The sequence below is a fragment of the Tyto alba genome, unplaced genomic scaffold (assembly GCF_018691265.1).
Source record: "Tyto alba isolate M040663 unplaced genomic scaffold, T.alba_DEE_v4.0 Super-Scaffold_22, whole genome shotgun sequence".
Taxonomy (NCBI): Eukaryota; Metazoa; Chordata; class Aves; order Strigiformes; family Tytonidae; genus Tyto; species Tyto alba.
The window spans coordinates 10,668,184-10,684,420 of record NW_024881296.1 but is presented as its reverse complement, the minus strand read 5'-3'; the positions used below and the strand labels follow the sequence as shown (position 1 = coordinate 10,684,420).

The 16,237-nt window shown below is 36.1% G+C and overlaps 1 protein-coding gene across 15 annotated transcripts in view; it reads left to right on the top strand.

The window, feature by feature from the left end:
- The window catches only part of RGS7 (regulator of G protein signaling 7), a 256,688-nt gene that overhangs the window by 197,269 nt on the left and 43,182 nt on the right, over nt 1-16,237 (top strand). For all 15 annotated transcript variants that reach the window (XR_006165600.1, XR_006165601.1, XM_042795913.1 and 12 more), the window contains one exon: nt 15,153-15,227. Coding sequence is in view for 13 of the 15 variants with exons in the window: in XM_042795913.1 (XP_042651847.1) it covers nt 15,153-15,227 (75 nt within the window). In the remaining 2 variants the exon portion in view is untranslated. The remainder of the gene's footprint in view (nt 1-15,152; nt 15,228-16,237) is intronic.

Below are 16,237 nucleotides of genomic sequence, written 5' to 3'. Positions count from 1 at the left end.
TAAACTGTTAGAATTCAATAATTACACTTTTTTTTTTTTTTTTTTTTTTGGTTTACTACACAACTACATCTGTTTTCTTTATCTAGAGTTAAGCTTTCATTTTCTGTGTAGAGTTTGCTATCATTACCAGTGAAACCAAATATGGGCTATATCTTCCACTGTGACACTGGGAAAAGATACTTAACTAATTGTTCTGGGGAAGTAAAGTTAGGTAATGGTACCTGTAGAAGAGGTGAATACAGTGAGAAAGTTTGAATAGAAAATAATGAAGTTGGACACGGTCAGCTTGCATTTGTGACTGTGGAACTGAAAGAGTGGTAGAAGAAATGGATTTTTTTGGTAGGATTTAGAACATCAGGTAGAAAAAATTATTTGAAGTGGAAGGTTGAAACCACAGGCATTAGATGCAAGAAGACTGGGACATTATTGCCTAGTCACTGGCATAAAATAAGGAAGGAGGACTGAAAACAAGCTGCCATCTGATGTTGATGGGAGCTACATATAGAATAGACACAGAAAGTTTCTATGGACCTGAGAACTTTGAAGGTGCAGACAGCTTTTATATTAGCTGCAGAAATGGATCTAAGGGGTTTGAATCTGGGAATGAGATGCTATTTCCAGGTTTGGAAGAGAAGGTGAATTGTTGAAGTTTTTAGTTAAGGTATAGGCAGACAATAGGGAGAGAATTAAAGGTACCAGGACAAGAGGAAATTGAATCTGATTAAGAGCTTTGGCTGATCTGTGGATAAGTCTGCCTGGTCCAGCAGTTGTTTTTAATCTGGCTGTAGACATACCTAGGAAGTATCAGAGGCAAAAGGCTGGCTTACAGTCAGCAATGCAGGCTCTTGAATTTAGGAGATATAAGAAGAATGGAGAGGTTCATACTTTGGGTAACCAGTTTCTCTCACTAGTTAGTTAAATACTCATTTTGAAAACTCTGCTATGAATTTTCCTGTCACAGTAAAAGCCAGAATCTTCTATTAAAAAGAATAAGAAATAAGAGGAAAAGACTGAAAAAAGGAAGGTGATGCTGGAGTTAATTACAATTTCTAATGGCTTTTCAAGCCTCTCAAAAGCACCCCGAAAACTCACCAAAATGTTGCTGCAACTCTGGAAAGCTAATTTTGGAAATTAGGTAATGTTTGAATAAGGACCTGGGGTTAATGCTTATTTTTAGTTATAGTTTTAATCTTTTGGTAAAAATTCAGTGACAATATTGTTCAGAATCCATCCCACTTTAATTTTTTCTTTTACTGAAAATTAATTTTGAGAACCAAATATTTTATTATTTGATTTTTTTGTTTAAGTGAATAAATAACTATTTTTCAGGGTTTTTTTTGCAGGTGTCCTGGTCCCTAGTTGCTTTATTTCTTACCTGACTGGCTACAGTGTTGATACAGAACCTTTACATATAGAATATAATGTATGTATATTACATGTGCATTTATTTCAAAAAAGAGATACTTTAACGTGATGAAAGGAATAGAAGAGGGAAGCAAGCCATCAGTCCAAAAGGACGGTACAGCAGTGCACTACAGGACTGGGAGACATGAAAAAAGAACAGCTATATGACAGTGAAACCGGGGGGAGACTGTAACTGAAGAAAAAGAGCATGATTTGGGTATAAGAAAGGTCACTGTGATGATAAGTTTAAAATAAAGGAAATGAACCAAGGTTTGATGTGTAAAAGAAGCACCTTTATTTCATGGGTCCCAAGTCAAAGTTAATCTTGCAGGTGGTTACAGAGACCGTAGAAGATTTATGCCATACTCTGAGACAGACAAATGCTTGATTGTTATCATGGCTATTACTTTGATCAGCTGGTGGCTGTGGCTAGAGCTTTTTCCTAGGTTTTCAGACTGAGATGATGCTTGGAGATGAACTGGAGAAAGTAGATTCAGAGAGTTTTTTCAAATTGTCACCTCTTCAATTTTCTTTTGAGGGACAGTTAAGAGAGTAGTTTAGGTCAGTTTCCATTCCAATATTTATTTAATTGCTGTTTCATTGTATTTGATTTTTTATTTTGGTGTGTATTTTAGTGTAATGTGGAGCATCATCTCGGTCATTTCTGCAAATTCCAGTCACTGCTTTGTGTAGACAGATCTTATCTTGCAGCTAGGAAGAGCATGACAGCTTCAGCTGTAGGTACTGCAGCCTGCAGACACATTCCTGAACAACTTTTAATCTTACTAGTTCAGACACCAACCATAGTAAAACCATGGAAATGTGTGTCAGGAAGAGCTGTATAAACTCCCTTGAGATCTGAGGACCAGACCTAGAATGAAGTCCATGACATTATTTCTAAGGCATAGCCAGTACCTAACATAGGTCCGAGATTAATATTATTCACATACAGGGACACATTTCTCTTTTGGTGGAAGAATAAACATATCTTTAAAGCCTTCCTTTCTTTTCCACTTGCCTAGAAAGTGTATTATTTTCATGACTTTGAAACTTCTATTGATAACAGACGATGGAACTGAGCGAAAATTGGTTAGGAGGATTAGGGCATTAGTCAAAAAGCAGTAACAAATCAAGCTAAATTGGAGAAGTCAGTTTCTTCCAGGCAAAAGAAACTAAGAAGCTGCTCGTCTGAAAAGAAATGTCATGCTCCAGATTAAAGTCTTCATAAAAGTACTCATAGCTTTCCTGAATTATTTTATCTGTTTAAAACCCATAATCATACAGTTGTTAAAAAGAGACAAACAGGTACTAAAACCGTAAATCCCCTGAAACATTCTCAAACCCGCACCAAATACAGGAGGAGCAGAATAGCTGCGGCTTGCCGTAAAATTAACGTTTAGGTAGTGAGCAAAGACAGCTCATGTCTTGCTGCTACAAACAATTCACTTTTCCTGAGTTACACATTAATGTGATTGAAATTAAATTCATAATAAAGTCCTGTTGGGTATTTATTGAGATTCAGGTTAATGCAGAATATAATGGAGGAAGTATCCTTTTCTCCTGAAAGTCATCTATATACATCTTACCTATAGTAAATTGAAAGAAACTTTTAATTTTTTCCAATGCCTCTGAACTTTGTCATCAGTCAGAATGTTGGTTGTATTGCAGTCCTACTTAGCAGGTTTGCGTGCAGTTATTTTTAAAAGGAAGATTTGAAATATGCAACAGCTTTCTAGGATGTGCTAGAAAACTACACTGGTATATGTCTCTCTCCAAAGTTTAAACTCTGGCTATGGTTTAATTACACTGTGGTATAATAAAGCATGAGCACGAGTCAAGGTGTGATCCAGTTCTTCCATTCTGCCATTTGTAGCTTGGTTAAACCTGATCTGCAGGACTTCTGTTCCCATTGCTACCACTGGCTTACTGAATGATGGTGGTCATTTTGCTTCTCAATGAAAAAACTGAATAGCAAATATCAAAAAGGGTTAGACTCGATGATCTTAAAGGTCTTTTCCAACCTAAATGATTCTATGATTGTATGAAAAACAAAACCAATATTTGTATGAGTTAATACCGTAAGACAAAGTATCCAGGGTGGGTATGTCTGGTAAGGACAGCAGGAACATTAAGGGCAGGTATGGGTTTAAGATAATTCACTGATGATGTAAAATTCAGAAATACCTATGATTTCTGGATTCGATGGTTTCATGACATTGTTTCCTAGTAGCAAACCAGGAAAACAGTAGTCTTTACACTGTTTAAAACTTGTCACACATCCCACACCATTTGCTTCTCTCTATATATAGTTTTTTTTATGCAGTTCTATCTCCATTAATCTAATTATCTGTTTATATTTTAAAATAGTATTTTATGTGGTCTGAACATGACCCTTAGTATCTGAGCCAGTAGGTAATGTTATCCTGTGTCTAGGGTCACGCAGTGGATACTTGCAGTTATTTGTTCTGGGTTTTCTTTTTTTACTTTCATTGCTTTTGTTTTTAATGACTTTTCCATCCTGTCCTTCAAGATCAGCCTCGAAGTCTCAGCTAAAGACTGAATTTAACTTGGCTAAGGTGGTGTAGTCCTTCATTTCACACTTTGCATGCTACAAATCCTAGACCAGGGCAGGCACTTGTTTAGCCATAGAACAATTCTGTCTGGTTTATCATAATATTTTCAGAAAGTTTTTAAACATCTCCAGGAAATAAATGTGAATCATGCCATCCAACAACTCTAGTGATGTATCCACATATGATTTTAATGTCTTCTTTTGCACCCGTTTCACCATGTGTCCTTACAAACAAGTTACCCCTCCAGCAGACAGGGAATGCAGCCAAAGCAACAATTTTCAGTCTCAGATTATTCCACTTCCGGTAATGAAACAAAGCCTTGTACAATATCTTATTTTCAGAAAACGGTTATAATGTTTATGATCCATACTCCCATCTGTTTGAGGCAGATATTTAAAATCCCTATAGCTAGCCTGCTAACTAAGACCTTTATGGAAGAATTTCTACTCACATTTTTTAGCATTGTTATTTAGTCTGATACTTGAGTAAAGGTAGGACAGATGGGGAAAAAGAAGCCAGCTTTCTTGCAGCAGTGCAACAAACTGAAAGTGCTCAAGTTAAAACTGAGGATTACAAAGAGGTAAGAACTGAGAAATAGATAAATGGTGAGATGGTGAAAGGACACAGGAAAATGAGTAAGACCCAGTTCTGGTAGCAATTTGGAAAATAAAGTATTAAGGATAATATTTTTTTTTTTTAATAAATGCAGTGTTTATACATTGATTCTTTGTTTCTGTGTGAATTAAATTTACTGCTTTAATCCAAAGCACCCTGTGAGGGATTTTCTTATAAGTCAAAAGGCTGATAATCAATTTCTAAATGTCACCTATATTTGCCATCAACATTTTCAGAGATGTGTGGTCAGACTTTCCTGTTTTCACTTCTTTTCGAGTGAATAACCTAAATTCTTCCGTATGGAATCTGTAAAACAGAAGTTTCCTGCCTTTTGGGGTTAATACTCATTATTGCTTTCTCAATTTTTTTTAGCATATGGGCAACAAACCAGATAAATTTAGCAGGTTTTCTTATGAAACATTGTTGCAAATACTGGAATCTTCACATATCCCAAAATCACATTAATACAGCCTTAATTAGTCTATTGTAAATTAAGAGTACTTAGAAATTAAATTAACTTTCAAAAAGAACTAAGCATACAAGTTCCATGCAGTAGTATAGTCTTTAGTACAGCTTCTAGTTTAGTTTCATATGACTTGTCTCAAAAATTTAATTTCAACATCCTTTTAATACTCATTTTTCATATTATGTTTCTCTGACACACACACCACTAAAATATTTTTTTTTAAATTATATGATAAAATTCTGTGCTCTTAAAGTCAAAGTCCAGCTTTGCACTATATCTATCCTTAAACAAGCAAGTTTGTGAGAATGTGAGAATCGCTGTCAAGATTCAAGATGCTTTATCTCCTATGGTTTAATTTTATGGTTTAATTTATTAGTATTATATTTCTTGAAAATCTCCATGTATCTCTTTTTCTCCTGTTCCAAGCAGGTCTTTGGTTTGCACAGCCACTGGAATTCCTTGTGTGTCTGATGCTACTCAAGGAAAAGATCTGAACTCTAGTTTGAGAAGACAAATAGGTATAAACAGGAAACTGGTACAGCAGAGGTTCCTTTTTTTGGAAAGATGCTGAAAATCTTTGAAATTTTAAGTGATCCTAAATTCCATGCTCAGTGAGACTTCCCATCTCTTAGTTTGCAAACCACCTGAGTTTTACCATGCTGCAAACATAACTAAAGCTTGATCAAACTAATTGATCAAATGTCTCTCCTTTGTCTGATGGCCTTTGAACCTCATTTGTCTTGTCCAAATACGAGAAACAACTAGTAATTAAACTTTTATCCATTAATTGCACTCATTGCCATGTTTTGATAAAGTCTACTGCATAAAAATAGTGGAACTACCACTATTTTGATAGCAGTCAGTGATCTTCAGATAAATCCTTGAATAAAGCATGTATTGATTTTACTAATTGGTCGAAATGTCAAGTTTTCTTCCTTCATGTGTGGCTGTCTATAGTGGGTTTAACTTATGCTTAAATGCTTATGCCTTTCTCTGTAGTTTATCAGGAATTCATTATTTCTGTATTATTATGTTTCTAGTGGATGATACAATCAGGTTTATTGCTCATCCATTGCAACTTAATAAATAAGTCTGGAATTTTATATTATTTGTTCCTGTTCTGTAATGAGTCGAAATGAAATTAGCTAACAAGGACATGTACTGATCATTTATATACATTCTACGCTGCCTGCATAATTTTCTACTAAAACCCGCAACAGAAGAGAACACTTAATCCTAACAGAGCTTTTATTAATTCTTACAAATTAAGACAATCCCTTCCTTTGAAGGCAGCAGTTCAATACGATTTGACATTGAACATTCTGTGGCCTGAAATACCAGTTCAATGGATGAATAAGAAAAAATGAAAAGCTGTATTTACTTAATTAAAAGCTAATAGGTTGTACATCATTATTGGCTGATATAGACAGGTTTTAGCAGTTAAGCTGTGTTTGACTAATTTGTTTCCAGAATATTACTTGACTGTAGATCACTATATTCAGAGATATTTGCAGCATGTTGTCAGATGTTTTAAAATATGCACCACACCACATGTTTTAAAAATAGATTCATATTAAGGAGTATAACCAAATTTGAGGCTATTCTATGCAAGTCCAGTTCCAAGTTGTATTTGCTTATTTCAGTGTTGCAATGAATCCGTGCATTTTAATTATTTACCCTATCTCATGTTCCATAAAGATAGTGTTTAGTAGCATAACGCATATCTTCTTATACACACAATGAAAAGGCTGTAGAAATTGGGGAAAATATCAAATGCTTTGGTAGAAGAAGCAGATTTTAATAATTTTTCCCTGATTATCTGCCAAATTTATGAGGCATCTGGGAATGAAATCTGAAACATGATGCTACAGAGTTTATACTTGAGAACAATCTTGGGATTTTCTTCCTAATCATTAAATATGATTTATGGGTGTTAATTGGAAGGTATAGCTGTACTTCCCACATGGGTTCATTTCTAACAGAAGTGTCCATAGGAAAAACTAGAATAATTGTGAGCTAAATTTAGAGAAGTTTGGTCTGGAGTTCTAGGGAGGTGAAAACTTGATAGAAGCTGTATACAATGTCGTCATCAAATTTAAATATTTATTACAATCTATATATGAAGTTACCATGGCCATAACAGACTGTAATCCAAATATTTGTCTTTTTGTCTTTGCTTCTTATTATTACTATAATGGAAGTGGGACCTCTGTAAACGCACTGTAACTTAACAGCAGGAATCAAAAGTCCAGTCACAGAGCTTGTGTGTCAGTCACACAGCTGAATCAAAAAGTGTCATGGTTTAACCCCAGCTGACAACTAAAGCACCATGCAGCTGCTCACTCACTCCTCCCTCCCTCCCATGGTGGGATGGGGAGGAGAATCAAAAAAAAAAGTAAAACTCATGGGTTGAGATAAGAAAAGTTTAATAATTGAAATATAATAATAATAATAATAATAATAATAATAATAATAATAATAATAATAATAATAGAGATAACTAAAAGAGAACTAAATAAAAACCCAAGAAAGACAAGTGATGCACAATGCTGTTGCTCACCCCCACTGACCAATACCCAGACAGTTTCTCAGCAATGCTTGGCCCCTCCTAGCCAACTCCCCGCCAGTTTCTATACTGAGCGTGACATCCTATGGTATTGAATATCCCTTTGGCTAGTGCAGGTCAGCTCTCCTGGCCACACTCCCTCCCAGCCTCTTGTGCACCTCCTCTCTGGCAGAGCACGGGAAACTGAAAAGTCCTTGACTTAGGATAAACACTACTTAGCAACAACTAAAATGTCAGTGTGTTATCAGCATTATTGTCACATTAAATCCAAAACACAGCACTGTACCAGCTACTAGGAAGGAAATTAACTTTATTCCAGCCAAAACCAGGACAAAAAGCCATGTTTCCAAAGAGACAATTGTGCTCAAAGTAATTGTGCAGAAGCTGGGAATATGATACTATTTAAAAAAAAAAAAAAAAAAAAAAAGTATGTAAGACACACATGCATACTCTTGGAAATACAAGTAGAGAGAAGAAAAATTGATGCTAGTCCCTTCTATTACATGATAGTGTCTTGATACTTTCATAAAACTTACAGTGCCACTACCTACACAGCAAGAAAATACTATCTGATATTGTCAATTTCAGTTGTGGAACGAAGACTGTATTCATTAAGCAGCTAGACCCTGCAATGGGGTTACCCACCCAACTTAGTTTAGAGCTTGTAATTATCGGATTAGATGAGGCAAATGTTGCAAAATTAAAAAAAAAAAAAAAAAAACAAACACAACAAACCACAAGTCCATCACTTGTATCCTAATAATTAAACTCACCATAACATTCTTCCTCTTTCTTCAGAGATCTGCTAATTTACTGGGGATCTTATGACTAGAGATGTTGTCAAGAGGTCCCAACGCTTACACACTTGATTTCTCAGAGTTATTTTCAAAGAACTGCTGAACTGAATGGAAATTGTAATTAAGCCATAGACTTTTAGAGAGGGTAATAAAGTTCATAAGAGTGTTTCAGATTAGGTACACCTAGTTGATTGTAAATTAAACCCATGATTAAGTGCTTCAGTTGTAAGTAATAATATTTTTTTCCAACCAAAAGGAAGCGGTTCCCGTAGCCCAGTCCCTGTAATCACTGGTTTGGCTTTACTGCCTTGGGTGGTGTAACAGAGGCCAGTGAGATCTCCCCTAGCAGCAGTATCAATACACTATTTTCAGGTTCTGGCAACTATGGCTACTGGGTTTATTTTTTTCATCACTTAGTTGAGGTTGATTGATCTAATAGTTATAAAATGAGCTACATTTTAAACAGTTTTCAGGTCCTATCAGATAACCACCAGGAAAACAGGTTTCTGGAACTTGTAAAGGATTGGAGATGTGCAGCCCTCCTTTGACTAGACCTTAAGATAACAGCTGTTTTTTCAAATCCTGTTAAAAGAGCTGACCACTTGTACTCAGCACATTTGAAATGTTTCTCTGACTTTCTTCTGTACCGGCAAAGTCATTAATAGTGCAGCTTTTCCACTGCAAAGCCTTTTTACTTGTTGACCTGAAGTGTGCAAAATGAGATAAAACCCCAAAATATCCAAATAATCTATACCTAAACCTCAACTTTTCCTTGTAAGCCTTAGTGGGTTCTGCACACTCCAGTAACTTCTATCTCTGGGAAATGAAAAATTGGTGCACTGCAGGAGAATATAGCCTGTGTTTTTCCTTGTGAGAGCCTCAATTTTAGCCATTACTGACAACTTACTCAATATAGGATTTTCATGTCTCCTTTGATGCTAGACTTTTTAAGACAAAAAATAAACTTTCCCACATAACCAGGGTCAAACTGGATATTTCTCCAGCTAATAACTCCTTTTTTTTTTTTTTTTCAGCAGAGTACCGCTGGAATTTTTTTCTTTGCTTCATTTCTTTTTTTATAATCTTTCATGCCGTTATTGTCTCCTTGATTTTTGACTACACACAGTTCAGCTAGCTATACAAGTACACTGGAATATAAAAACTACCAATAAAAATGAACTCGGGCATTTTGCTTATCATTCACTGTCTACTAGTTTGCTTTCCCTACTTTAGAAGTGAGTTATATGAATAGTGACTGTTAAGGATTAGAAGACTCCTTTCCCAGAATAATGAGAGAAATAGCAACAATGACAGAAATAGCAGAACAAATTGTTGCAGAAGGCAACACTAACATTTGACACTCAGGAAATTTCAAATTTTAAGCTTACTATATTTGTGATAGTCTGCTGTTACAAATAATGTAAAAGACGGCTTTCAATCTTGTCTTTATGTCTGTGTGTCTGTATTTATCTTTTCCAAACAGAAGCAAAGATCTGTCATGTTTGTATCCATGTCCATGTTTTAAATTTATAGTGTCTAAATTTTGAAAGCCTGGAGATTTTGAAATTTAGTCTTTTGCAATTAAACTTAACAAGTAAGCCCATGCTTGTGAAACAAATAAAAAGATCTGTTTCATAGTGTATTGACACTGAAATGCAATGAAACTGTGTAAAGGAATGTGAATCAATCTCCATACATATTTATTGCTTTAATGAACCCTGAATTTATGGGTGTGCATATTGAAAGGAGGTAATTATTTTAAATAGCACCTATGTGTTTTTAGCTAAAGGGGCTGTGAAATGACATTTCCTTAATCATCACCAGGTTTGTTTGTATGGGTTGAGTACACACCACAGGCTGCCAGTGGGCAGAGGCAATAGTAAGGAAGCAAATACCAGTCTTGTCTTTCTGTTCTGCAGTTGTGGGGAGGGGGAGGCAGGGTGATGAATTTCACACTGCTGTGAACACTTGATTGGAGTGTTCTGCAAGGTGGATTATTTGAATTTCAATCTCTGCAGTTTGTGAAGATCATAGGCTGTACCACAGAAATGTAGGCTGAGAGGGACCTCTGGAGGTCCTCTAATCCAACCTTCTGCTCAAAGTGGTAACTTATAAATTGAATAAAATTGTCTAGGCAGTTGGTTAAACAAGCTTTGAAAATCACTGTGCATGGAGATTCCACAGCCTCTCTTAAGCAACTTCTTCATTTTATTATGAAGAATATTTCTTTAAGCTAACTGGAATTTCCTTTACTTCAGTTTTTGACTGCTGCCTCCCGTTCTTTCATAGTACACCTCTGGAATGGGTCTGGGTGTGCAAGCCCCCTCTAGGCAGCAGAAGACAACGGGTAGCTCTCCCCTTTTGCAAGCAGAAAAAAGTCGGTTCCTCCACTGAACTCTTCCACTTTGAATACATTTCTTGTGTTGTTTGTGGGGCCTAAAACTAGTTGTGGTATTCCAGATGCATCCTCATGATGCCGAGGAGAAAGAAATGACCACTTCATTTGCCTCCTGGCTATGCTATTGCTAATGAGGCTGGGTATGCAGTTTGTCTGCATTGCTGCAAGGACATACTGCTGACTCATGTTCAGCTTCTCCCTCAGATCATTTTCTACAGAGCAGCAATACAGACAGACAGTTCCCAGCCTGTTGCGATGCATGATCTTATTCCCTCCCACATACAGGGGTGTATTTGTCTCAGATACAAGAAAATTTCTGGTTATTCTGGTTTAAGTAGATTCACAGTTAAATTGTCTTATTCTTTAGGAAAGAAAAAAAAAATCAAAACTTAAACTGATGTCAATATAAATATTAATTTACTTTCTGTTTAGGATTTCACACTTATTGGAATTACAAGTACATCATAGCAAAAAGATTTTTACACAGAAAGGTGTCGATAGCAATTGATTTTGGCTACGTGGCCAGGCAATAAAAAGGGCCCTTGGAGTGTGCAACTTTGTACAGTGAACAGATTATAAATATTAGATATTCTGTACTATTTGGATGGAAATATACCATGGGTAAAGCATCCTATTTGATGTAAACAGTGAATTCTTCCAAAGAGTTGCTACAGGTGTCAAAAAATTAATTCACTGGTATCAATATTACAAGGGATTAATCAATTAATTCACTGTTGCCACAGTTATCAGGGAAAGATTATGAATATCAAGTGGATGTTTTTTAACTAAACATACTCTCAGGTGGTGGTTGTTTTCAAATGTTGGGTTTAGCCAGATCCAGGCATGTAAGTTCTTGGACCTGGAGTTGTTGGACCTCCTCTCCTTGCAGAGAAGGCTTTCTCCTTCCGCTGTGTTTCTTGGCAGAATCCTACTATGCAGCCTCCTAGGCAACATCAATAGAAATTTGTGCTGCTCAGAATTCATTCTAATGCGATTATCAAATAATTGAAGTAGGAATTAAGAAATCTTCTATATGTGTTTTTTTATTTTACTTATCTTCATCCATTTATCTCAGCAGTGAATTTATCGTGACTGGACTGACACGTCCTTTGCTGTAAATTAATACAGTGGCATTTGTACTTTGAGATAAGGGCATGCTAACAAATGGATTAAAAGAAACTAAGTTTCCTTTGTATGTATGACAGTTTTTCAGCCAGCTATTTAAAAACAGATGAGAGCCAAATTCTACCATGGTTATGATCTTGCTGTATGATAATCTCAACAAGGTAACGAGACTTTCCTCTGTGTGTGTGGAGGGGGAACTGTTTTCATACAGAATATTAGTCCTGAAAGAAGTAAACATTCTATTTACACATACAGAAGAGGTTTCAAGTCTTCCAGGAAATCTGTTTGAAAACTATTTACAGTATTAGTATGCAAATTATATACTACACACTAAATGGAATCTTGCAGCAGAGCACTCTGACAGGCATCTCACTAGTTGAACTATGGTAGTCCAGTTAAAAAAGCAACACAAAAACAAAACACAGCTGGATGTAATTGTATCCAAACACATACTTATTATGTTAATGGGGGCATACGAATAAAATGAAATGTTGACCAGCAAAGGTTTTCCCACAAAGACTTTGAGTTATTTTAGCAAAATGTTCAAATAATGCAAGCTTTTGCATTTGTTTTAATTGAAAAGATATTTGACATACAGTCCTAAAAACTGACAGATGAAGGGTGGCAGCACCAGAGAAACAATAAATCCCATCTCTTATAAAGTATAATTTTAATAAATATTCTTCAGTTGAGACGAAAACATGGATTGTGGCCCCAAATACATCAGGTACTTCCAGTGATACAACTTAGATCGAATTATGAGAACAGTATTACACAGCGGTAGTGTTACATGTCGTAAACTCCCGTAGTTACCCCAGGTTGTCAGAGCAGTGACACAGCCTGTAGCTGCTTTCCCTTTTGCTGCCCTGCCCACACCTTCCTGTTGCGGCTTTCCTGTCGGCTTCCCCTCCATCGCACACGGCGGCCCAGCTTCTGCCCTCGCGGCCTCTCTCTCGCCAGTGCCCCTGCTGAAGTGTGCCACAGCAGCTGCGCGTCAGCCCGGTGGGCTCTCTTTCCAGCCCACAAAATATTCACCCTTGTTTCATTCCTGAAAACCTCCCAGTATTTCTTGTTGTGTGCCTTGCATGAATCTGCACCGGGGCAAGGTGCTAGATCTGGTCATACCAGTGTGTTGCTGGTGGACTAGAAGTCTTTGAAAATAAGAGGCTTCAGATGAGGATTATGCTCTTTTTTTTTGTTTTGGTTTGGGGTTTTTTTGTTGGGTTTTTTTGTTTGTTTGTTTGTTTTGTCTTTTTTTCCCTCTCCATTTTTAGGACATGCTTTTAACAAACCACAACTGAAAACTAAACAGTTTGTGCCTTTTGTAAGTGTGCCTGCTATTCAAATGGTTATACTCAAGGGCTGTAGCTATTGTTAAAAGCCCATGTCTTCTTCACTGCCAGCTGCTGCCATAATCCTAAAGTAGATGCATTGTTTTCTTTTTAACTTGATATCTCAGTATACTGCGTTGTGAAATTGCTTTCTGCCTTTAAACTGACCATCAAGCAGAATTTTGTATTTTTCAACCTGTCATTGTCTTTGAGAGTTGCAAGTTATTCTGGGTTTAAAAATTACCATTTTTGTTCACAAGCACAAAGTGTACCTTCCCAAATCTAGCTCAATAGGCATGACAGATGCAGTCTTGAGAATATTACCTAAGTGCCTATTTTTTAGTGATGAGGAACTGTTTCTACTGCAAATGTAACATGATCAAGCACACATTCATGTATTAATTTAAAATAAAAACTTATTTATTAATTTTAAAATCATACTGGATTAAAAAATCAGTCTGTTATTTAAAATATTTTCCAGAGGCAAAGTACCATTGACCTGTTTAATTAAATGTATTTGTTTCTTGGCTCTGCCTGTATAAGAATTTTTTAAAATGTTTGTCTGTGAAGATTTACAGCCACATCAAGCATTTTACATTATGATAAGAAGACAAAGATAGAGTCATTAGTGTGATAGTAAGTCTGGCAAGTAAATTCTACATCTAGCCACTCCCATTGAAAATACCCAACCTACGTTCACTAAAAATCTGCTCCTGGTAGAGAGCAGATTTTGTACTAGTCACTCTCAGTGGCAAATGTAATCCCTCTAAAATCAATGGGTAGGACTCACCTGAGAGTGTAACACATTATTAGTTGTTTCCAGGAATGGGTAGAGAACAGACTTCTGCACAGGGTTTGTACTTAGAGGGACACGTCAAAGGAAGATGAATTAGGAGAATCTTAGGTAACTTGTGTCCTTTAGGATGCTACAGGGTTGTGAGAATGAATCTTTGAAGGCCAGGTCAGATGTGTTGAAAGTCAGTTTGTTTAGACTGCCATTTTTCTGGTTAGGCTGCTGAAGCCTGGTGGTTTTTTGTTTGTTTGTTTCTTTTCTTTCTTCCTTTCCCTTTCCCTTTCCCTTTCCCTTTCCCTTTCCCTTTCCCTTTCCCTTTCCCTTTCCCTTTCCCTTTCCTTTCCCTTTCCCTTTCCCTTTCCTTTCCCTTTCCTTGGAAACAAATCCAATTTTGTCGCATCTTTTTAATCTTTTTTAAAAAAATATACTCTTTAATAAGTGACCCAAACCCAGATATTCCTGAAGGGAGCCTGGGGTTCACAGGTGAGGTCAGTATTGCACAATTCTGCTTATTTAGTCTCAGGTCAACCATGCTTCTCGTGCACATGGTATGGCTTCCTTGGCAAAACCAAACAGAAAAATGTGATTTATTTCTATTATCATGAGAATTTTTTTTATTTCAAATTCATGATGTCATAAACTCTAAGCACGTGGTCTTCAGTGTCTCACTCCAGAATTCCTAAATACTGACAATAGCAATTTAATTTGAATTAGTACCTGTGTGTGCTGCAAGTGTGACTTATAACATACATTTGGATCTTTTCTGCTCCTCTGTACACTGCTTTCAGTACTTTCAGCATAAAGATATACAGTAAAACTTGTCCTAAACCCCATCATAAGGTCCAGCAAACAAGGCTGAATAGGAAAAGATTCTCTTACAGTAAACCAGACGAAATGGTCCTTGAGGTTCTTCCTTAGAGTGTGTTATTTAGGTTTTAGGGACTACTGCAGAAGGGCATGAAGTTGTTATCTGCTTCTGGTTATTTATTTTTTTTACCTTACAAACTGAAGAGGAATGCCTCAGTGAAAATAGTACAGAGTTCCTTTGGATATTTTATCCTTGTGCTTTCCTTTCTTTTAATAGCCTGGATGTGTAAACACTACTGAAGTGGATATAAAAAAATCTTCAAGAATGAGAAATCCACATAAAACAAGAAAGGTAAGTAGTGTTACTATATCAAGAGCAGGAGGTGAAGGTAATTTATAGCATGAAGTTCCATAGGTTCTTAAAGAATTTTTTTTCTTACATCTGCAGACAACAAATACATGAACTTATGTTATTATTTCATAAGCTCTTAAACAAATTAGTATTAACAAATTTGCTAATACTAAGTAAATGCTATCGCATAAGAAAGGCTTTGGAGAAATACACAGAGAATATAAAAATAAAATTAATTTTTGCGTGCTTTGTTCATGTTTTTAGTAGATTGAATAAAGCATGTTAAAATGATTCTGTTGGTAATTAAGGAAAAATAAATTATAAATGCAGTGTAAACTGTAGCAGCAGTTCTTCTTGTGCTGGTCTTAATGAAAAGTGTGTCTCTAGTTTACAATTATGACCCAAATAGATGACCAGAAATTGTGGAGGAAATTAGCTTAATCTAAATTAGGATCCAGACATGAACAGTGAAGTTCTCTAGGGATGTATAGATGGATTGAAACAACACTTTCTTTCAAATCCTTTGTATCATAATAATGTAGATTGACTCTAAAGTACTTCCTTTGAGGTATATTTTAGTGTCAATGCATTGAAAAATACACTTTAAAAAGGCAAGCAGAATTAGGGAAAGTTTTAGTTTATCGTGTTCATGGTAGTGAAAGCATAGTGATTACTGTAATTTGATAGTCTACCTTTAAACATACTGTTTCTTCTTTTCCTACTGGTCATCTCCACTTACTGTGACAGCTGCCTTTCAGTGTCATCCCCCCCCCCTCACGTTTATGATGCTGTTAAAACGGAGACATAATAGAAGTAGATGCTGTGTTCTATGGCGTTATGCAATAGTAGGGTTTTGAAAGTTTTTATTTTACACCATAGTAAAATTAAGCACGAATTTATCAGAGTGCATGGCTTATTTGCAGTTTCTTTAAAAAATGATGATCTTGGCTAACTTCCTGAGCACACTGTACTAAAACATCACAGTGACTATGGGCATGTGTAGAAAGCAT